Source organism: Chiloscyllium plagiosum, unplaced genomic scaffold (assembly GCF_037043375.1).
Source record: "Chiloscyllium plagiosum isolate Xiang-an unplaced genomic scaffold, Cpla_swu_hap1 HiC_scaffold_11, whole genome shotgun sequence".
Taxonomy (NCBI): Eukaryota; Metazoa; Chordata; class Chondrichthyes; order Orectolobiformes; family Hemiscylliidae; genus Chiloscyllium; species Chiloscyllium plagiosum.
The window spans coordinates 73125924-73149100 of record NW_028270149.1 but is presented as its reverse complement, the minus strand read 5'-3'; the positions used below and the strand labels follow the sequence as shown (position 1 = coordinate 73149100).

General features: G+C 41.9%; 1 protein-coding gene across 4 annotated transcripts in view; it reads left to right on the top strand.

The window, feature by feature from the left end:
- LOC122557123 (cysteinyl leukotriene receptor 1-like) overlaps window positions 1–21141 on the top strand; it is a 33290-nt gene extending 12149 nt beyond the window's left edge. For 3 of the 4 annotated variants that reach the window (XM_087992166.1, XM_043704463.2, XM_087992167.1), the window contains one exon: window positions 15459–21141. In XM_087992166.1, coding sequence (XP_087848292.1) covers window positions 15459–16576 — 1118 coding nt within the window. In that variant the 3' untranslated portion in view covers window positions 16577–21141. Of the gene's footprint in view, window positions 1–15453 lie in introns of all 4 variants that reach the window. The other variant, XM_043704462.2, reaches the window with a different exon arrangement.
- Window positions 21142–23177: the final 2036 nt, after the last annotated feature.

Here is a 23177-nt window from a genome sequence, read left to right as displayed (position 1 = left end):
GAAAGTGGGAACTGAGTACTGACTTGAATGTTCAGCCATGATCATAATGAATAGGATCAAAGGGTTGAATGGCCTACTGCTGTTTCTACTTTCTATGTTTCGATGTTGAGGGACATTTTTAATGAAAGAAATAGAGGGGTAAGGCTGTTTTCCCTCAGACCTATGGCAATCTTTCTTTCTCACTGTAACTCAAATACCAGTGGTTTATTTATCCCCAAAACCAGAGTCACATCACCCCCATAGACTCTGCATCTCCCAGAAAGCTATCTGTATTCTTCACAAAAGCATCATTTCAGATAAAGTCAACCAAATGTCCTTTGCTTTGAAAACTGTTCTTTTTGTTAACTAGAGATATATACATATGTCCGGCTGATAACATTCTGATTAATATTGCAGAGAACATTCTGTTTTAGCACAATAAATAATAATATACAAAAAGCGCTGGAGAAACTCAGCATCAAACTGAAGAAGACTCCATATCAGACTCCAATTGTTGATTCTGTTTCTGAACCCACAGACACTACCAGACTTGCTGAGTTTCTCCAGCATTTTCAGTTTTTATTTCAGATTTCCAGTATCCATAGTATATTACTTTTGCACATCCTTGTAATATTGTTCTGTCTGCATGTGAGTGCAATGATCTGAAGGATGATAGAATATTATACATGCTGTCATTGTGTGTGTAAGCCAAAGGTTTCAATAGACTGGTGCCATTATACTGTGACTCAAAGACTTACTCAATTCATTCAAGTCCATCACCCTTCTCAAAAAAACACCTCTTTCCAGAGATACGGGGAAAGAATATGACTTATTTGATAACTGTTTCTGTGCAGTGAGATTCTAGCTGTCACAAACATGATAAACTTGGGGAGAAAAAGTGTTTTTTTTAATTTTATAATGGACCAAACATGTACACCAGAACAATGTCTGAAACTCACTCTATAGCATCAATAATCCTGTAAGCATTGAACATCCTGACAGCAGACACCAAATGTTGGCATAGAATGGGAAATGTCACAGAAAGTCAGTCAAACATTGTGATGACAACATGTGAGCTTTATAGACTTCAAGCATGTGTCTCATGCAAGAGTCTGAATAACAGAAACATAAACAATGGATTTATAACAGCATCAGTTTTTGTTGATGTCTTGTAAACATGTTGTGCAACCAGAAAACATTTGAGTCAGTCAGATATTTTAGAAGTAAAAGCACTTGTTTGTCAAATAATAATGAAGGATATTGTGGACAGCAAGCACCTTACTGTCCAGCTGCAACATGGACTATTCAAGCTGGGAAGGGAAGAAGACCTTGTTACAGCCTTGTTTCAAACATGGACAGAAGAGCTGAATTCCAGAGGTGATGTGAGAGTGACAGATTTGACATTTCACCGAGTTTGGCATCAAGGAGCCCTGGAAAAACTGGACTCAGTGAGAATCAGGGGGCAAACTCTTTGGTGGGTAGACTCGTATAGGAAAGTGGTTGTTGGGGGTCAGCCATCCCAACTCTGCAGGGGTTCCTCAGGGTAGTGTCCTAGGCCCAACCACCTTCAACTAATTCGTCAATGACCTTCTCTCCATCAGAAGTGGGGATGTTCACAGATGATTGTACAATGTTCAGCACCATTCATGACTCCTCAGACACTGAAGTTGTCCATGTGCAAGTCAACAAGATCTGGACAATATCTAGGCTTGAGCTGACCAATGGCAAGTAACATTCAAGTCACACAAATGCCAGGCTATGACCATCACCAATAAGACACACTCTAACCACTGCCCCTTGGCGTGGTGTGCCCAATGGTGTTACCCATTACCAACATCCTGGGAATTATCATTGATCAGAAACTCAAATGGACTCACCACATAAACACAGTAGCTACAAGAGCAGTAGAGACACTAGGAATACTGTGACAGGTAACTCACCTCCTGATTCTTCAAAGCCTATCCACCATCGGAAAGGCACAAGTCAGGAGTGTGATGGAATGCTCCTCACTTACCTGGATGAGTGCAGCACTCAAGAAGCTTGACACCATCCAGGACAAAGTAGCCCGCTTGATTGGCACCACATCCACAAATATCCACTCCTTCCATCACTGACGCTCAGTAGTAGCAGTGTGTACTATCTACAAAAAGCACTGTAGAAATTCACCAAATATCCTCAGACCGCACATTTCAAATCCATCTCGAAGGACAAGGGTAGCACATATATAGGACCACCACCCACTTCAAATTCCGCTCTAAGCCACTCACCATCCTGACTTGGAAATATAGCGCTTTTCCTTCAGTGTCACTGGGTCAAAGTCCTGGAATTCCCTCTCTAAGGCATTGTGAGTCAACCCACAGCAGGTGGACTGCAGTGGTTCAAGAAGGCAGCTCACCACCACCACCACCTCAAGGGCAGCTAGGGATGGGCAATAAATGCCGGCTCAGCCAGCAACACCCACATCCCCACAAAATGAACGCATTTTTAAAATTAGTTCTATGGGATGCATAAGGTCCACAGCCATGTCATTCAAGTCATGCTGGGTAACCCTCCCAAACTGCAGCTAGGAGATGTCAGGGAAAACTGCAGCTCTCAGTCCCTGATTGAGAGTTTGGAGTGAAACAGACATTCTCATTTTCTGATCGCTGTGGGTATGTCATTTCAAGAACGGAATCAGTGAAGATCACAACCACATGCAAAAAGGATGCTGGCTTTCTGAAACAACTATGCATCGATGCAGTAATTACTTTGGAATTACTTAACGTCATGTAGCACAGAAACAAATTCCTCAGCACTAAAGCTCTGTATCAGTGTTTTTGCTCCACACCCAAGTGCTCCCACCTTATAGCAAGTCACATTACCAACACTTCCTTTTATTCTTCTCCCTAAATATACTTATCTAGTGTTCCCTTCAACGCATCAATCATTCCATGCTACAGAATCTAATCTGCAGCTTTTCATGAACAAAGAAAGTTCTTCATTCACCAGAGGGCTCTGTCAATAAAACATCCGGATTTGTTTATCTGAATTCTAGTGACAAAGACCAAAGATTTTCTTGTATGATGAAGCAGTATGAAGGAGCCACTCCTTTTTAGTTAAGGAGAGGCATCATTCTCTTGGTAGTGTGATCAAAGTCTCTCAGTTATCTTCAGTGTAACCTCGCAGCTTGTCAAACATTTACTCAAGTTTTATTAAGTATGAGCAGCCACTGGAAACAAATCGGGAAAACCGAATCCAATGGAACAATAATTGTACAGAACGTCGGGACTTTGGATAAATAGGAAGATGCTAATTATTAGATTAGATTACATTAGTGTGGAAACAGGCCCTTCGGCCCAACAAGTCCACACCGACCCACAACCCACCCATACCCCTACATTTACCCCTTACCTAACACTACAGGCAATTTAACATGGCCAATTCACCTGACCTGCACATCTTTGGACTGTAGGAGGAAACTGGAGCACCCGGAGGAAACCCACGCAAACACGGGGAGAACGTGCAAACTCCACACAGTCAGTCACCTGAGGCAGGAATTGAACCCGGGTCTCCAGCGCTGTGAGGCAGCAGTGCTAACCACTGCTGCCCAACCATAATAAGTAATTTGGAAACAAATCAACCTGTGGTGGTTTTCTGAGATTCAGGTAGTTGGATAGTGAATATTCACTCATTTTCACACCATCAAAGGAGTGGGTTGATTGTAACCCAGGTCAGTTCTGACTTTCTTTATTAACTGATTCACAAGTTGGGTGTGCATGGTGAGTAGTACATGGCTATTCTTTAAGGTTGCATTTGAATCTATCAAATGGGTATTGACTTTCGCTAATGCAAAGTGGTATATCTGCAAGCACACCAGCTATATTTGCAATGAAATCTGACAATCCACTATCGTATTTTAGCAATAAGCAAAGGAGAAAACACCAACTTTATAACCATTTCAAGAAGGCAGTACAACGACCGGTTTGTTTTGGTCAATCACCCTTTGTTACATTGTATGTTCTTTCTTTAGATATTGAAAGTTTCAAACCAGTTTAGCAAGTATTAAACCAAAAGGACAGTCTGTTTTGGCAGCTTTTAAAAATTTTTAATGTGACTCATAACTTTTTAAAAAAAAACTTAGGCATTCAAAGAGACAGAGTGTACAGAACAGCAGTAGAGTGAGGATAAATAGAAAAGATTCATTACTCTCTTCCCTGTTGCAACTAAGATTTTAGACATCCTTTTCTTTTTATCTCAGCAGCACATGTGCAGGACATTTGTTAAAGGATCAGGAATTGGTTACTGGTTCTCGTCCAACTTGCATTTTAATTTAGCCCCATCTTCCTCTCCCTATCTCTCTCTTGCCTTTGCTGGTCTGCATTGCCCTTAGCTGACTTTGCAGGTAAATTAATCAGTTAGAACATGCAGAGTTTTTTTTAAACTTTTGGAGATTAATAAGTGAAATGGCCACTGGTGATTTGGCAATGGGAAAAATCATTCAGTTGTGTATAATAGCACTTCTGGTTACTGGGTGTTTTTGTGCTATGGTAGTGTCCATACCTCAGGGCCAGGAGACCCGAGTTCAAGTCCTGTTAGTTCCAGAGACGTGTAAGAATATCTCCGAAGAGGTTGATTAATAAATGTCTGAAGTGGTTACTTTACAAATCCTACCTGCTCCGAGAGGTGTGTTGTAACATCTCTGAACAGGTTGATTAGAAAATATTGGAAGTACAAGCTTTCAGAGTGCTGCTCCTTCATCAGGTAGCGAGTGACCAGCTATCTAACGAAGAAGCAGCACTCTGAAAGCTTGTACCTCCAAATAAACTTGTTGGCCTTTAACCTGGTGTTGTGATTTTTAACTTTGACAATCCCAATCCAACACTGGCATCTCCGCATCATAAAAAATATTGAACAGTCGGTTGTCTAATGTGCTCAATCTTTTTCTCCTGGTATTTGCTTCAAGCCTCTGCTATATGTCACTTGGAGCATGGCACAGGAAGCTTAACAGAGCCTGCTTTTGGTGGCTGTTGATAGCAGGAGACTGCCTCTCTTTTCTCTCAGACAGAACCATGTATTCTATTTCACATTCACAAGAACTGAGAGGCAAATCCTGTTTTGTAGATCTCATTCAAAAGGCGGCACTTCTCTCTGTGCAGTATTTGATGGGCTTGACTGCACAGAGATTTGAGGTAAAACTGTGCATCCCTGTTTTGTAATGAGGCTCAAATCCATCACTTTCTGATTCTGAAGCAAGAGTGTATGACTGGAGCCAAACTGCCCAGTGGCTGACTGATTGTGGATTTTTGCCTCATTTATATTATGAGCCACTGCAGTAACCTTTCAGTGGTACAGCACAAGAGCAACATGCATTTTACAGAAACTGTAAAATTAAACAAAACATCCCAAGGTGCTTCTTCAAAGCATTACAAGGTCCAGTAACCCTTCCTCAGAACTGATGGTAGCTGGGAAAATGTTGATTTATGTGCAGAACATAGGGAGGGGTAAAGGGAGGAAGCTGGGACATCACAGGATGGGTCAGCTCAGAGAGCACTGGATGGGTCAGCTCAGAGAGCACTGGATGGGTCAGCTCAGAGAGCACTGGATGGGTCAGCTCAGAGAGCACTGGATGGGTCAGCTCAGAGAGCACTGGATGGGTCAGCTCAGAGATGAATGGTTGGGTCAGTTCAGACATCACTGGGTCAGCTCAAATACTAAGGCATGTATCAGCTGGGATATCTCTGGATGGATCAGGTGGGTCTTTCAGCTGGCATAACACCAGCTGTATCAATTGGGATATCAATGGGAATGTCAGCTGGATCTATCAGCTGGGATATCACCAGGGGTACTAATTGGTATATCGGGAAGTCTGCCAGCTGGGAAACCACCTATTCCTTTCTCCTGTTACCTCTTACTATCACTTACTCAAGTTTTCTTTTGCCCTGGCCTGCTGTCCATAATCTCCTGTTTACCTTTCATTTTTCTCTCTCTGGGCTCCCATCTTCACCTATCTGCTCACCTTTCATCTTAGCGCCCCTCACCCCCACCCCAAAGACTTCACCTATGGCATAAAAATAACTCTTTTTCTCGCAGCTAACAGTTCTGATGAAGAGTCACTGGACTCTGCTTTCCTCCCACAGATGCAATCAGATCTGTTGAGTTTCACCAGCAATTTCTGTTCTTCTTTCAGAATTCCAAAACTGTCATGGAGAAAAGATATAAGGTTGCAAATTACCATAGAGAAAACATAACAATGATACTAGAATTTGCTTCATTGAAATGCATATTTTCCATATTTATTTTCAAGTGATCTGCTTCTCTTTTTTTTGTTTATGATGTCTTGTACATGCTACTTTCTTGTCATGGAGCATGTTTGCAGAATTTCCCATAACCATTTATGGAAAGAAATTAATGTTTAGATGCTGTGATGTAATCACATTGTATGTGCTGGTCTGCAGTCCATATTTGACAGTACAGTGGACAGATTGCTCAGTTACACTGAGCCTGTGCAAGCTCCTTGAGTGATGGAGCCCCATGCCACCCCTATACCAGAAGGATTGACATGATGATGTAAACATCTTTGAGAAAATATTTGGATTTGAAGGATAAGCATTGGATTTTGTTGTGAAGTTAAACAACTTTGAGGGAAAACAAGCAGATTTATTTTTGTTGTTATTCTTGGTGAATGGACAAGCCCACCCAGGCTGCATTTTTAATCCATGAGCAAGTATCCTGATGCCATTAATGGTTAACCATACAGTGTGATACTGAAGTCATGTGGTCACTGAGGCATTTGCATTGCATGACTTAATGAGTGAACCATGTTTGCTTCTTATAACAATTCCGCAGCTTCCTTAGTCTACATTCTCTTCTGGCAGCCCGCAAGCGATCAGATTTTTTCAGAATTCAAGGAGATGAGAGATAGGAGCGGACAGAGATTATGTGGCTTATTGAGCAGACTCCGACATTCACGTGGCTGATCTGAGACTTCAACTTCACTTTTCCACCTTCTCCAAGCCCCGAAATATCCCTTGATTCTCCAAGATGCTAAAATTCAGTCAGGTGTAGCCTTAGGTATATTCAATGGTGCTCCTACCATTAGGCACTGGCATTAGCATGATGCCACCGCCTCATCTAACAACTGCCCTGCAAGCCCTTTCATAATCCTGAAACTTTCAATGGGATCATGTCTCATTCTTCTAAGCTCCAGAGAGTATAAACCCAATTTATTGAGCCTGTGAGGAAGACAAAGAGTGGGCGGGCATTGTGGTGTGTAAATAGATGAGTGAATCAAACAATTGAGGGTACTACTACCAGCACCATGAGATCAATTTGCTGTTGCATCTTGAGGTGATTGGGCACCCTGTTCTTGACAACATTAGACTGAGATACACAGGAAAACATACATGAAGAACCCATTTGGTGCTAGGTTTACACCTCCTGCTTAACTTACTTTGGAGTCAGATTAGAAATCCCCTCCCTGCTCTGTGTTGATTGTTAAGGACCAGACCAGACCCCCTCAAAATATTTTAAGGCAGCCCAGACCCTACATTTTCTTATTTTACATTTTCTTTATTTTAAAGAAGGGAAGTGCTGTGTTCCAGTTGTGGTGCAACTAGTCAAACTACTCGACATTAAGCAAAATGCAATTCATTTAAATACTATGGTTCAAATATAAACAAAAGAAAGAGGAATTTAGAATAACTTAACTATTGGAAAATTTAACCGAGTGATAGATACAGTACCTTTTACTGTTCCAATGCAGAAACATCCCATAAACTCATCCCATAAACTCACAAAAGGCAAATTCAGACACAATTCTGACATGCAGTTCTCCAATCTAGGAGGAAACAACATCAAGAGAGAGTTCAGAGAAACTCACTGAACTCATTCACTGAAGCTTCCAACTCTTCCAAAATCCCAAACAGCTTCTGACTGCTATTGCTAAAAAAAACCCAGAAAACCTGGTCTGTGAAAGCTGGCCACGCCCATTCAGGCTTTCTTACATTTGGTAAACTCACAGGTCTCGACAGGTCTGTAACCTGTTGCTTCTGCATTTGCAGGCTCTGGGAGGTCATCTGATATATTACCATGTACCTGTTTTGCTCCTCTAAATCCTCTCTCTATTCACTGCCTAAGTTGCAGAAGACAGGCACCTTTGAGTAACTCCAACTTCCAGGGTCATCCCCTAACTCTTCATTATTTTTTGTCAAGCTTGATGCCGTATCTTTAATCCTTGAAGTGCAACTGTTCCTGCATTTTGCAAATGTCGAATCGCCTCACCTCCAGGCATTAAATGCAAGGCCACTAACCATAACACTACTGTTTTGAACTTCCTGAAGGTGCTGAGAAGGTACTTTTAAAGTTATGCTTTGCAGTTAAACATTATTTTTTTTAAAATGTTATATCTGCATGCATTTAACCAGCCAAAATTCCTTGCATCTCATGTGTTGAGGTTATGTACAGTTTAACTATGGGGAGGAAATTATTATCTGATATCACTTGACAAATAGTCAACCTTTTTGTATCAATTATCCCACTGCAATTTTAATGCAAGTACAGCTAATCTGCCAAACATTTCCATCAGAATAGCAGTGAGAAAAATTTGATAGAAACTAGAGCAATAATATTTATATAAGGTTGGATGGACTGAATATTTTGTTTCTTCTTGTTACTGTAAATATACATGGAACTACAAGGGTACACAGATCTTGTATTGGTTTAATGTTGTTGCTTGAAAAACTTACTATTTTTGGATGTCCATCTGAATCCCAATAGTTACACAATTTCTTTATAAAAAGTCCACTTCCCCAGATGGTTCTTAAATCAGTTCACCTGAGCACACAAAACATATTAGAATAGTACTTTTAAAAAAAGAAACAACATTGAATTCCTATAGTGTGCTAAACATTAATTCCATGTTTCATTGAATGAATCACCACAGCTGCAGCTTCAAATTAAAAAAGAAAATCAGTCATTTTGTCCCCTACATCACTCACCGCTCTCTCAAATCTGTATCAGGGTCTGTTAGAGGTTTTTAACACATGCAAGTTTTTAACACATCAGGAATTGGAGACAAACAGAACAATTCATAAAAGCACAATTTGCTTAATTATGATTCATTTAAGATGGCATAAGTAGAAAAGATGCAGCAAGCACATCTTAGTTTGCTGTTCAAATGAATTTGCTTTTTTCAGAAAACTTGAAATATTAGAGACTCTTCCCACACCATTAGAATAAGATGTACTGCCCCGTAATCCCATTTATTCAGATATCTGCCTAAACTCTTAATGTCTCTCATCATTCCTCTCCAACCTTCAAAGGGTCCAGGGATCCTGCACTCTGTGGCCAATTATTGGTCAGACATGATGCTAACACACCACGGTGTTCATTATTTGGCTCTCATTGAAGCAGATTGAGGCTTCCCTTTAGGGCATAACATCATTGAATAAATCCACCTGATTTGTTCAAACAATGTAGTGGCAGAGCAATGGCAGTGCCAATATTCAGCACCAGGGCCCAGATTTTAGGTTTTAAATCAGGCGTCATCATTCAAGGTCGAAAAGAAGATAGGGCCACAACTCCACACAGAGCTGGATTTAATGTCCACCTGGCTGGTAGCAACATTCCAGGGATCTACATGACAGATGACCACCTCCACGTGCTACCAATTAGGGATGGCAGCTCTTCAGTATCAGGACACCATCAGGTGCCGTAGCCACCATTGGTACTGCAGGCAACCCAGCAGGATGAATATTACTGGAGCCCCAGAACCCACCTAAGAGAGGGGTGGGTCTCATCCAGTTCAGTAATGCAGGCCTGAGCAAGGTAGAGGGTTGTTGGTGATCTGTCTTGAAGACTGGAATAGTTTCTCCCTTGCTGCTGGCTGTTTCATGACCAGCAAAGAGTCCAATGCCAGTACACAGGCAGGCCTGCCTGGATATAACCCAGCCTTCTCCATGTATAGCATGACTATTGCCAATTGCAGTGGTCTGGGGCACACCAACAAAGAAAGCTAAACACAGTTGAGAATAAAAAGAGAAGACAGAGCGCAGCAATGTTGACGTGGCCCAAATGACACTCATGGAAAAAGTGCAGTAATGCATCCAAACCTGGAGAAAAATGTGTTGGAAAATTATCCCTGTCATGTTTTTGGACTGAGATTTAAATTCCAATGATCTTTTGTAAACTCAGCCCTGCTGTTAAATGTGCCAACTTGATTGGATTGCTCGGAATTTTGTATACTGTTCATTTCAAAACTTTATCAGAGTGGATACTGAGAGTGAGAGTGATGGAGGGTGCATTGGAGGTATGAAGGAGAGGATAAATGGGCTGGTATAGGGATAAATGGAGGTGAGGAGGGTGAGGGTGGTGTGGAGTTGACAAAAGAACTCCGCTAACTCAGATTGGCCTTCTGATGAGCCCACTTCTCTGAACACAGCTTTCATTTCAGAGACATGACCCTCTCTGCCAATATCTCCGGGAGTGAAAAATAGGAAAGTATCAAAAGCTCAAGTTTCCAAATGTGGGAAATGGCCCAATTGGCTTATCTCAAAAAGGCCAAGATGAAAATCCAGCGTATAGAGACAGAGGGAAAGTACAGATAGCAATCTGTCTACAGAACAGAAAACCGAGAGTAATGGTTAAGGATAGCATAGAAAGAAATGAGAATCAATGTTCCACAGCGATTGATGCTGGGCCCATTGTTCTTCACTGCTTAAGCTGATGATTTCGAGTGAGGAATTGAAATGTCAAAATTAGCAGGTAATGACAAATTAGAAGGGCTCCCTCTCCTGCACAAGAGAATTGGAGTTCCAGTGTAAACGATATACTGTGTGTAGGACACTGAGCTAAAGCTGGTATCTGCAATACAATGGCAACAGAAGACAGCAGTTTCATGAAAATAAAACTTGGATCAAAAACAGATAAAACATTTTGAAACTTATGCAACCCATCTTGAATTTATCATATATTTCACATCTGATCTGGAAATTTTCCATTCCTTCACTCTCCTCTCGAGTAATAGCATACATTGGTTCCTATGTTATCATCTGCCTTGGTGGTTATACAATCGTTAAATCATAGATGTACAGCATGGAAACAGACCCTATGGTCCAACCCATCCATGCCAACCAGATATCCTAAATTAATCTAGTCCCATTTGCCAGCATTTGGCTCTTATCCCTGTAAATCTTTACTGTTCATATACCCATCCAATGCCTTTTAAATGTTGTGATTGTACCAGCCTTCACCATTTCCTCTGGCAGCTCATTCCATACACACACCATCCTCTGTTTGAAAAAGTTGCCCCTTAGGTCCTTTTTAAATCTTTCCCCTCTCATCCTAAATTTATGCCTTCCAGTTTTGGACTCAGCTACCCCAGGAAAAAGACTTTGGCTAGTCACCCTATCTGTGTCCCTCAAAATTTTATAAACTTCTGAAGTCACCACTCAGTCTCCGATGCTCCAGGGAAAATAGCCCCAGCCTCCTCACCCTCTCCCTATAGCTCAAACCGTCCAACCCTGGCAGCATCCTTGTCAATCTTTTCTGAACTCTTTCTAGTTTCACAACATCCTTCCTATAGCAGGGAGACCAGAACTGAGTGCAGTATTCCAAAAGTGGCCTAACCAATGTCATGTGCATACGCAACATGACTTCCCACTCATGTACTTAAAAAGCACTGACCAATAAAAGAAAGAATACTAAACACCTTCTTCACCATCCTATCTATCTGCGACTCCATTTTCAAGGAACTATGAACCTGCACTCCAAGGTCTCTTTGTTCAGCAACACTCCCTAGCACCTTCCCATTAAGTGTGTCCTGCCCTGATTTGCCTTTCCAAAATGACTGTTTTATATTTACTTAAAGTTTTTGCATCAATGCCACAAAACTGAGCAAACATTGTAAGAAACAAGTGCCCTGTTGAATAAAGAGTTAGATAATCACACTTGATTCGCTGCAAAGAAAAATCTTTTGTGTCACCTGGATAGGCATAAGATTAGTCAGCATGTATTCCTGATGCTAATCCTGACTCAGGACTGACCCCAGCTCAGAATGACAGTGTACAGACATTAAAGAATCAGGCTAAAGAGGCCAGACGTTCAAAAGTTTAACAATAGTCATTACACAGGATTGCACAAATTAGAAAATTAAGAAGATTTATTTGATGTAATTGTTGAAATACAGATTACAGGAAAATTGTAGACAGAGGTGTGACCACTGATAGTCATCAGATTGTTGAACTGAAAACTGTCAGGCACTAAATCAAAGTGTAGGTACCTAAAATAACAGAAATTACAGTAGCAAATTACAAAACTATATATGTGATAGCTAAACAAATATGTCTGTTGCAATTTCACCCAGTCTTTACCTTGTGACAGAGGATCCTGCTGTAAATTGTTTTCTGAATGTGGTATGAACACTATATTGTGGCTGGATCACTCAAGCCAAATTGGCCTAAGATTAATTTTACAGAACATCCCTCATCCAACTGGAGGTTCTGGCTTGAGGCCAGTAGTTAAATGGGCTTGAGTGAATGTTTATACAGGGATGAAAATGTGTTGCTGGAAAAGTGCAGCAGGTCAGGCAGCATCCTAGGAGCAGGAGAATCGACGTTTCGGGCATGAGTCCTTCTTCAGGAATGAGGAAAGTGTGCCAAGCAGGCTAAGATAAAAGGTAGGGAGGAGGGACTTGAGGGAGGGGCGTTGGAAATGCGATAGGTGGAAGGAGGTTACGGTGAGGGTGATAGGCCGGAGTGGGGGTGGGGGCGGAGAGGTCGGGAAGAAGATTGCAGGTTAGAAAGGTGGTGCTGAGTTCAAGGGTTGGGACTGAGATAAGGTGGGGGGGAAGGGAAATGAGGAAACTGGAGAAATCTGAGTTCATCCCTTGTGGTTGGAGGGTTCCTAGGCGGAAGATGAGGCGCTCTTCCTCCAGCCGTCATGTTGCTTTGGTCTGACGATGGAGGAGTCCAAGGACCTGCATGTCCTTGGTGGAGTGGGAGGGGGAGTTGAAGTGTTGAGCCACGGGGCGGTTGGATTGGTTGGTCCGGGTGTCCCAGAGGTGTTCTCTGAAACATTCCGCAAATAGGCGGCCTGTCTCCCCAATATAGAGGAAGCCACATCGGGTGCAGCGGATGCAGTAAATGATGTGTGTGGAGGTGCAGGTGAATTTGTGGCAGATATGAAAGGATCCCTTGGGGCCTTGGAGGGCGGCATGGTGGCACAGTGGTTAGCACTGCTGCCTCACAGTGCCAGAGACCCGGGTTCAATTCCCGACTCAGACGACTGACTGTGTGGAGTTTACACATTCTCCCCGTGTCTGCGTGGGTTTCCTCCGGGTACTCCGGTTTCCTCCCAAAGTCCAAAGATGAGCACGTCAGGTGAATTGGCCATGCTAAATTGCCCGTAGTGTTAGGTAAAGGGGTAAATGTAGGGGAATGGGTGGGTTGCGGGTCGGTGTGGACTTGTTGGGCTGAAGGGCCTGTTTCCACACTAAGTAATCTAATCTAATCTAAGGGGGGAGGTGTGGGCGCAAGTTTTGCATTTCTTGCGGTTGCAGGGGAAGGTGCCAGGTGTGGAGGTTGGGTTGGTGGGGGGTGTGGACCTGACGAGGGAGTCACGGAGGGAGTGGTCTTTTCAGAACGCTGATAGGGGAGGGAAATATATCCCTGGTGGTGGGGTCCGTTTGGAGGTGGCGGAAATGACAACGGATGATACGATGTATCTGGAGGTTGGTGGGGTGGTAGGTGAGGATCAGTGGGGTTCTGTCCTGGTGGCAATTGGAGAGGTGGGGCTCAAGGGCGGAGGAGTGGGAAGTGGAGGAGATGTGGTGCAGAGCATCGTCGATCACATCTAGAGGGAAATTGCGGTCTTTGAAGAAGGAGGCCATCTGGGTTGTACGGTATTGGAACTGGTCCTCCTGGCAGCAGATACGGCGGAGACGAAGGAATTGGGAATATGGGATGGCGTTTTTACAGGGGGCAGGGTGGGAGAAGGTGTACTCTAGGTAGCTGTGGGAGTCGGTCGGTTTATAGTAAATGTCCGTGTTGATTTAGTCGCCCGAGATAGAAATGGAGAGGTCTTGGAAGGGGAGGGAGGAGTCTGAGACGGTCCAGGTAAATTTGAGGTCGGGGTGGAAGGTGTTGGTAAAGTGGATGAACTGTTCAACCTCCTCATGGGACCTCGAGGCAGCGCTGATACAGTCATCGATGTAGCGGAGGAAAAGGTGGGTGGTGCCAGTGTAGCTGCGGAAGATGGACTGTTCCACATATCCTACAAAGAGGTAGGCATAGCTGGGGCCCATGCGGGTGCCCATGGCTACTCCTTTGGTTTGGAGGAAGTGGGAGGATTGGAAAGAGTGAGGACCAGTTCAGTCAATCGAAGGAGGGTGTCAGTGGAAGGGTACTGGTTGGTATGGCGGGAAAGGAAGAAGCGGAGGGCTTTGAGTCCTTCGTGATGGGGGATGGAGGTGTACAGGGACTGGATGTCCATGGTGAAGATAAGGCGTTGGGGACCAGGGAAGCAAAAATCCTGGAGGAGGTGGAGGGCGTGGGTGGTGTCCTGAACGTAGGTGGGTGTTCTTGGACTAAGGGGGACAGGACCGTACAAATGGTTTATGGAACTGGCAAATACAAAACAATGAGCCTCATTGAGAAGTCAAGTTGACACATGCCTGCTTGTGCACATATGTGTCTGATCTTCAACCTCTGACAAATTCATCTTATTGAAAGTGCCACTCATTTGCCAAATTGACCCCAGCATATTCAAAACCAGCAACAAATGACAAGTCACTTTTCAAATATAAGTAATGTGCATGTCACCACCTCTCACAGTAGGAGCGCTAACAAATTTACACTTAGCACATCTCAGAATGCTGCCTCCAGCAAGTGAACTTTAATTAACCGCAAGAAATCACAAAAGTAATAACCACTACTTGAGTGATTGAAATTCTCTCAATTCTCCCGTAAACCAACCTATTTGTTCTCAATTGTCCCATCTTTCAAAAGCCTACAACTTTGACCCCCCCTTCTTCTATCTCTTCATCAAGTTCCATCTCAGTGTGAGATAATGAATTTTGAAGAAGAGTCATTATTGAAGTCAAAACATTAACTCTCTTTCCCTTTCTAGGTCACTGCCAGATTAGCTGAGTCTCTGCAGCACTCTTTTTGTGTGAGATTGCACCACTCTCTTCTACAGCATTTTGGGATATTTTGGGTCTACAGAGGTGCTACACAATTGCAATTGTGAGCAATTACAAGCATCTTATCCCTTGAAGTTAAAAAGTGGCAACAAAGTCATAATAGAATGGGCTAAATAAGAACAGTAAAAACAATATTATATTCAATTGTGAGATATCTCCAAATGGTTTTTTGAAACCAAATGTTCCCAAAGAGACAGGTTTCCAACGTTCACAGTCATACTGTACCTTAGAGTAAATGCAGAGTTTTGGTGAGACAGATGCCTTTGGTTTAATTGTTTCTCATCATTTTTTTTGTCCAGTGTAGACTCTGAAGACATTTCCTTCGAACAAACAGCTTCAAAAATGGCTGAAGGAACAAATCCGATCGCAGCAAACTATTCGTGGAACATGTCCTGCCCGTCGATTGATGATTTCCGGAATCAAGTGTATTCGACAGTATACTCCCTGGTCTTTGTGGTGGGCTTGTCAGGAAATGCCTTTGCTCTGTTTGTACTGGTGAGAACGTTCAAGCAGCGAACAGCCTTCAACATCTATATGCTCAACCTGGCAGTGTCGGACATGCTGTGTGTTTGCACCTTGCCCTTACGTGTGGTTTACTACGCTTTCAAGGGCAGGTGGATCTTTGGGGACTTTTTGTGCAGAATCAGCTCTTACTCTCTCTATGTCAATCTGTACTGCAGCATTTTCTTCATGACCGCCATGAGCTTCAATCGTTTCCTGGCCATTGTGTTCCCTGTTAAGAACCTGAAAATAGTCAATGTTAAGAAGGCCAAGATAGTTTGTGCTGTGATATGGATTTTTGTCACTGTTACCAGCAGTCCGTTCCTTTTGTCAGGCTCTCACAAAGAAGGAAACAAAACAAAGTGCTTTGAACCACCGGCTGGTAAGCATAAACAAGGCCTGAAAAGCCTGTTGATAATGAACTATATTTCGCTGGTTTTAGGCTTCATCCTGCCATTTCTCATCATTCTTGTCTGTTACACCTTCATTGTGAGGGCACTATTGAAAAGCACAGCAGCCATTCACAAGAAGAAAGCATCGCGCCAAAGAGCAGTGCATTTGATCATCATTGTGCTGGGTGCTTTCCTGATCAGCTTTATGCCCTATCACATCCAACGTACAGTGCACCTGCATTCCCTGCTGCAAAGCAACAGGAACTGTGATGAAATTGTTTACATGCAAAAGTCTGTGGTGGTCACACTCTGTCTGGCAGCTGCCAATACCTGCTTTGATCCACTCTTGTACTTCTTCTCTGGAGAGAACTTTAGACGGAGACTGACCAGTTCCTTCACGAGGAAGTCATCCGTATCCAGCAATCAGCTGTCAAACAAGAGGAAACGCTCATTAATGCGCGTTGAACAAGACAAATCAGATGAAGATTCTTTCAGCCCTGCTCGGGCAAATGGAAGCATGAGCAAGTGAATCTAAAGCTGTCGTGATGCAGAATACACAGAAAGGAACTGAGCCTTTCAAGTGTGCAGTAACCTTTGCCCGGGTAGTGTTGCTATCACAAAGCATATAGAAACCAAAATTCACATAAATGCAGAGATTCAATCTGTAGAAATTGAATGTAAAGCACACTTTCTGATTATAGAGTTCTTGTAGGTTTTTCAAAACTGTGCAGTAATTCATTGCAGTGTTCAAAAGATGGCTCATCACCATGAGAAAGCCTTTTTGTTGTGCTTGGTTTACAAACATATATAATTATGAAATCTATCTGAAAGGCATTTGACGATGAGTGAAGTGGATAGTTTGTGTATAAATCACTGGTCAAGTTATCATAGCTTTGCAATGGACCTTATTTGTTTTCGATTATGTGATTTAGATATCCATGTTAGGGTAATGAACACAGTGTCCAAATACTTCAACGTTATTTCTTCGGAAAAAGGTTGAAAGGGGATAAAATCCAATTCTTTAAACTTCTGAGAAGTCTCTGAGAGACTCAAAGCTACCTAGGATGTTGAGGATGAAATAGAGGGCATTTGTTTAAGGTTCACAAACCTCCACGTAGGATGCGAAGAGTTAGTTCTTATCTTTGAAACAAGAAAAATGAACCATTGAAAAAACCTTTTAGATACATCTGGGGGGGTCCCCAGTTGACAGTGTGTTTCAACATTACAGGGTTAATTGTGAATGATTGGAGGTCAGATGGACAAGTGAAAGATTATGATCCCATTAGGGATCAACAGTTAAAATCAGTCAGTCGATACTACACACAGCAAAAAGCTCCCAAATTGAATCATTTTTCTGTGTTGAAGTTTCTGATCTCAGCCAAGGTAGTCATTGAATGTTAACAATTGACATCAGCTGCCTATTCATCAATGTCTGCTGGGATGTACATATTCAGTCACTACTTTAATGCTCCCTTAAAAAGTCAGAACTCTGCTGACACTTTGACTTGAATTGTTTCCAGTCAGGTGGCTGTTGGAGAACATCAGTCACCCATTCAGATGAGCAAGAACATAGTATAATATGCTTGAGAGAGAGAAGTGACATGACAAAGAATAACAGAGATAAAGAAAAGGACATTAATAATTGCCAGAAGAAGTGCCTTGAATTTTCAAATGCTTTTTCTCCTTTAGTGCTTTCTTGACATTTTAAAAACCAAGGTCTATTTTGTTGAAATGCAAAATTTAAGTTTAGTGATAATCAGGTATTAAGTGTATGATTTCATCACAATGTGTGTGACAGTTTTGTTTATTTTTCATAAAGAAGATAAATCTTGTTTAACCATGCATTCACATAAATATACTGCCAAAACAGGTGGATTAAAGTAGATTTGTAAGTTACTTCCCATGTTTTGTATTTCAGTGGGAAGTTATGCTTATTGAAATAAAAATTTTCCAAAGTAAAGTCTTTGCAGGACAAAATCAATGGAGACAGTATAGGGTTGGGGAGTGGGAGTTTATGACAATATTTTGAATGATTTTTTATGTAACACTTTTCAGCATGGAAAAGTGGCATTGACTTTTTTCAGACTTTTTAACGTGCCTTTGAGTATTATGTTTAAGTTAAGGTAGCTGCTTAACTATGAATAGAGAAAGTGAGGACTACAGCTGCTGGAGATCAGAGTCAAGAGTGTGGTGATTCCTAATGAAGGGCTTATGCCTGAAACATCATTTCTCCTGCTCCTCGGATGCTGCCTGACCTGCTGTGCTTTTCCATCACCACACACACAACTATGAATGGAGTAGAAAAGGTCAAGTGTGCCACCCCATCTAGACACGATTCAGCCCACATAGAACACCAAACCACCCTCCATCATTTAGTCTCCTACTGAAACAACCAGTGCCTAATCCAAGAAGCAGTGTACAATGGTTGGCACGGTGGCTCAGTGGTTAGCACTGCTACCTCACAGCGCCAGGGACCCAGGTTTGATTCCAGCCTTGGGTGGAGTTTGCACAGTCTCCCTGTATCTGTGTGGGTGTGCTCCAGTTTCCTCCCACAGTCCAAAGATGTGTAGGTTAGGTGAAGTGGCCATGCTAAATTGCGAGGTAAAAACAAGGACTGCAGCTGCTCGAAACCCTCTATTCCTGATGAAGGGCTTTTGCCCGAAATGTCGACTTTTCCTGCTCCTTGGATGCTGCCTGACCTGCTGTGCTTTTCCAGCACCACTCTAATCTAGACCATGCTAAATTGCTCATGGCATTAGGTGCATTAGTCAGAGGGAAATGGGTCTGGGTGGGTTACTCTTCGGAGGGTCGGTGTGGATTTGTTGGGCCGAAGGGCCTGTTTCTGCACTGTAAGGAATCTAATCTATAGTCCTCTCCAATATCTGAAGGAAAGTTAGGTGTGATCCAGAAGTTACTCATTAATGTAGCTCCTCTTTATTCCCAGACCTACCATCTTAACTCAGGCAGCAGTCTACCTTTCAGGATTTGTCCAGCTCTTTTCTAAAGACCTGTGGGTAGTAGAACCTAAATGTGGAAATTGCTATTGCTTCCCTTTCTGATGGAACTTGCACAAATGGTTAATGCAACTTCAAAACATATATTTCCATATGATCATAGTAAACACTAGTTATGGTGCCGAGATAGTATAGTATTTCTGTCCCTGGGCCAGAAGGCCAGGCATAAGTCTCACCAGCCCCAGATAAATGTCTTAGGGTTTGGGGCACAGTGGTCGTGCTGCTTCTTCTGGACCAGAAGGTCTGGGTTCAACTCCCACCCGCCCTTAGACAAGTGGCATAGTACATTTAAACAGAATGATTAAAGTAACAATGGTCAAGCTTCCATTTGTGCATGAAATAAAGTGATTTAGGATTTTGTGGTGCAGAGATCAGATTCAATTCTAACCTGGCCTGGAAATGAATCATAACATGTCCAAACACGTTGATTTAAATAACTAAACCATCCTTCAACAAGGTAATAATTCATGTAAACAAACAGAAAGCCAGTCAGGTTTTGTAAGTGAGAGAATTAGGTACTGAGAGCTGCTTTATAAATGTGCTCATATTGCCAAAGATCTCTCGATTGAGGCCCACGTGCACTTTCATTCCAGCCTATGCAGCTGAGAAACATCAGTCAATCTGCACTTAGATTTCTTCCTCACTGGCTTGTTTCTTTAAAGCCATCCAGGTCTGGAGGTTCCAAGATGATTAATACCAGCGCGGATGAATAAATCTTAAACACCAAGATCTGTTAGTAATTGCATTTCACCATTGAAACAAATTAGTCAGAATATTGATTCATAGATTTTTTTTCATGCTTGAGTTCCATGTTAAGCAACACAGGCTGTGAAAAGAAAACATTTGGGTACTTTTCTCTTAGTGCAACACACTTTTCAAAAGAAAAGTACAGCAGTAGATATCGAAAAAATGACTTAGGGAACAAAAATGCACTGACTTATATTGATGTAGTAAGCAAAGTTGAACTTCAAATAAGGAGCTGGCACATTTTATAATTGGAACAGTCCGCTAATGTGAGGCTGCCAGACTTTTTAACTCTAATCATCACAACGTTGAATGGATTCACAGAATCTGTCGCAGAACCACAGCAACTGAAGCAACACTTATTAAGGCATGCTTAAAAAAAAAGTCATAATTATTGCCTCCACAAGCCCATCTGTCAGGAAACTGATGAGATTGAGTGCAACACTGGTTTGACGTCAAACAAGAAATACTTTTGAGCCGTCCACCCAACCCAATGGTTTGCCCATCTAGCAGGTTAGGTTAAAATTATCCCTCATGTTTCTTGATGTGGATGTCTTTGATTTTTTTGGGGAAGGATCATACAAGTCAGGGATTCAACATAGAATTTACATTGGATGAAGCACCATACAAAGTTCAGACGGATTATTGTTTTATCTCTATCAGCACAAAATATCACTTTGCGTTCTTTGTTGTGATACATCTGCATGAAGGTAAGTGACATAGATGTGGAAGTGCCAGTGTTAGACTGGGGTGGACTAGGTCAAATGTCACATGACACCAGATTATCGTCCAACAGGTTTATTTGAAATCATAAGCTTTCGAAGCGCTGCTCCTTCATCTGACTTCACCTGTCGAAGGAGCAACACTCTGAAAGCTTGTGATTTCAAATATACCCCTGTTGGACTGTAACCTGGCATCGTGTGACTTCTGTCAGTGTGCAGAAGATAGCCATTTCAGGTTGACTATTTACAGAGGAAGTAATTAGGATAACTGAAGACTAAAAGAAGTGATTGCAAAGGAATTTGTTTTTGAAATAACGATGTAACAGTTTTTCCATTATGTCACTTTGTAATCTCATTATATATTTCTGTTTTGTTATCTTGTGTTAATGTTAATTTGATATCAAGATTTTTTTGATTGGTGCCATATTGAAAAAACACCAGTCATAATTTTGTTATACCAACTTATACAAGAAGTTTCTATTTTTATATTTCTTAAGTATCCTTATATGTGCACAATTTGTTATTATGAAACAAGTAAGTTTCACAATGTATATGCATTTTGCAGTCAGTTACCTTAACTAATAAGGAAAATAATAAAAGCTGTTTTATCTCCATATTTGAATCTGTCTGCAATCTTCAACTCTTCCCAACTGACCATCTATCTGGATTTCTTTTTATTTGTTCATAAGATGAAACATCCATTGGTATCATAGACCAGCATTTATTGTCTGTGCTGTTTGACTTGACCAAATCTATCCAATAATCTCAACTCCACTGTCACAATTTCTGATGTGGTTGACAAAATCAATGCTTTTGAAACAGACCTTTCCCACACCGAAGGCATGTCGATTTCACATCACTCAATGTATCGAGATACAGTATCAGCTGCAGCACAGTGATAAACCTCTCACCTCTGGATCACAAGGTTAGGTGTTCAAAGCCTCTTCCAAAGACTTAGACGCAAAATCTAGGCTGATGTGTTCAGCGTAGCACTGTTGGAATGCTGTCTTTTAGCAGAGATGTTAACAACGACCCCATCTGCTCTCTTAACCAGATGGAAAGGGTGCACAGCATTACTTTGAAGAAGAGTAAAGGGGTTCTTCCCCATGTCCAGCTTAATTTTAATTCTTCAAACTACACAACAGACAGTACGTGTGCTCATAGGCATGAACGCCCCTTAAGGTAAGGCTGCAGCAAATCGAGATTGCAGTGGGAGATGGTGGAGAAGGTGTCTGGAATGTAGGGCTAAAGATGGGACATATCCATGGAAGCGGTCGTCTTCACTGCTGCTCTCAGTACTCCTCAGAGAGCTTTTCAGGTATGATAGCTCACTGCTTAGAAGTCACTGCATCTGTCTTGCACCTCACTGATCTTAAATGGTAAAGGCCCTGCTGTCAGCCTTCACCACAGCTGATGCAACTGTACCTTGTATCTCTGATGTGGAACACACCCAGCAGTAACATCAATAGCAGTGGCTGGAGCAACACCAGCAGAATCTGCCTTGTCCACTTGATGGCAGCAGATTCTCCAATCTATCTGAACTTACTTAAGGAATATAAGAACATAGGAACAGGAGTAATCCACTCAGCCCACAGCACCTGCCCTACCATTCCATACAGTCATGGTTGGTCAAATACCTCAATATCTTTTAGCCACTCAATCTGCATAACTTCATAACACCAATGCAGAAATCTATCAATCTACACTGTCAATGCACTCAAAAGACTGGACTTTCACACCCTTGTTGTAGAGAATTCTGAAGATCTGTAACCATGTGTGTCAAAAAACATTATTCTTTATTTTCTGACCTAATTTCAGAATTATTACCAAGCAGTAGTCAATGTATGCCATCCTTTATAATAGATCCTTGCATTTTTCTTACTACTGATGTAAAGCAAGTCTGTAGTTGCCTGATTTTATTTCTTCCATTCCCTTCTTGAAATATTTGCTACAAAGAAATGCACAAAAATTATTTCAGAATCTATAAATTTTGGAAGATAATCATAAATATATTGATTATTTCTACAGTCATCTCCTTCACCACTAAGTCATATAATGGTAATTTAATGCAATTTAAAAACTATCTATTGCCAATGTATATTCTTGTATTTAATGTATTTTCCCAAATGTCAGCCAATTTGTCCCTCATGCTTTCCTAAGTGCCCTTATCAAAATTTAACATCTTTTCTTCAGAATACATGAGCTCACTTTCCAACATAATACAAAATTCTATCACATTGTAATCACTCATATCCTGAAAGGTGTTTTACAACATGATTGTTAGTTAGTCTTGTTTCACTACATAGGTAGACAGGCAGGAGGCTAGAAGAACACAGCAAGCCAGGCAGCATCAGGAGGTGGAGAAGTCAATGTTTTGGGTGTAACCGTTCTTCAGGGCTGGGGCTAGGTGTAAGGGGAGCTGCAGATAAAGAGGGAGGTGTGGAGAGGGGCAGAGTGCTGAGGTTGCGATAGGTGAACACAGGTAGCGGGTATGACTTGGTTGGTCGATGGGAGGACTGAATCTGGGAAGCTAGATATAAAGTAGCTCATTGTTTAGCCAGCTCCTCAAAAGACTGCCATTCCAAACCTACTCCAGAAACCCTTCCTTCACAGCTTTACCACTTACCTGACTTACTGAGTCTCTATGCAG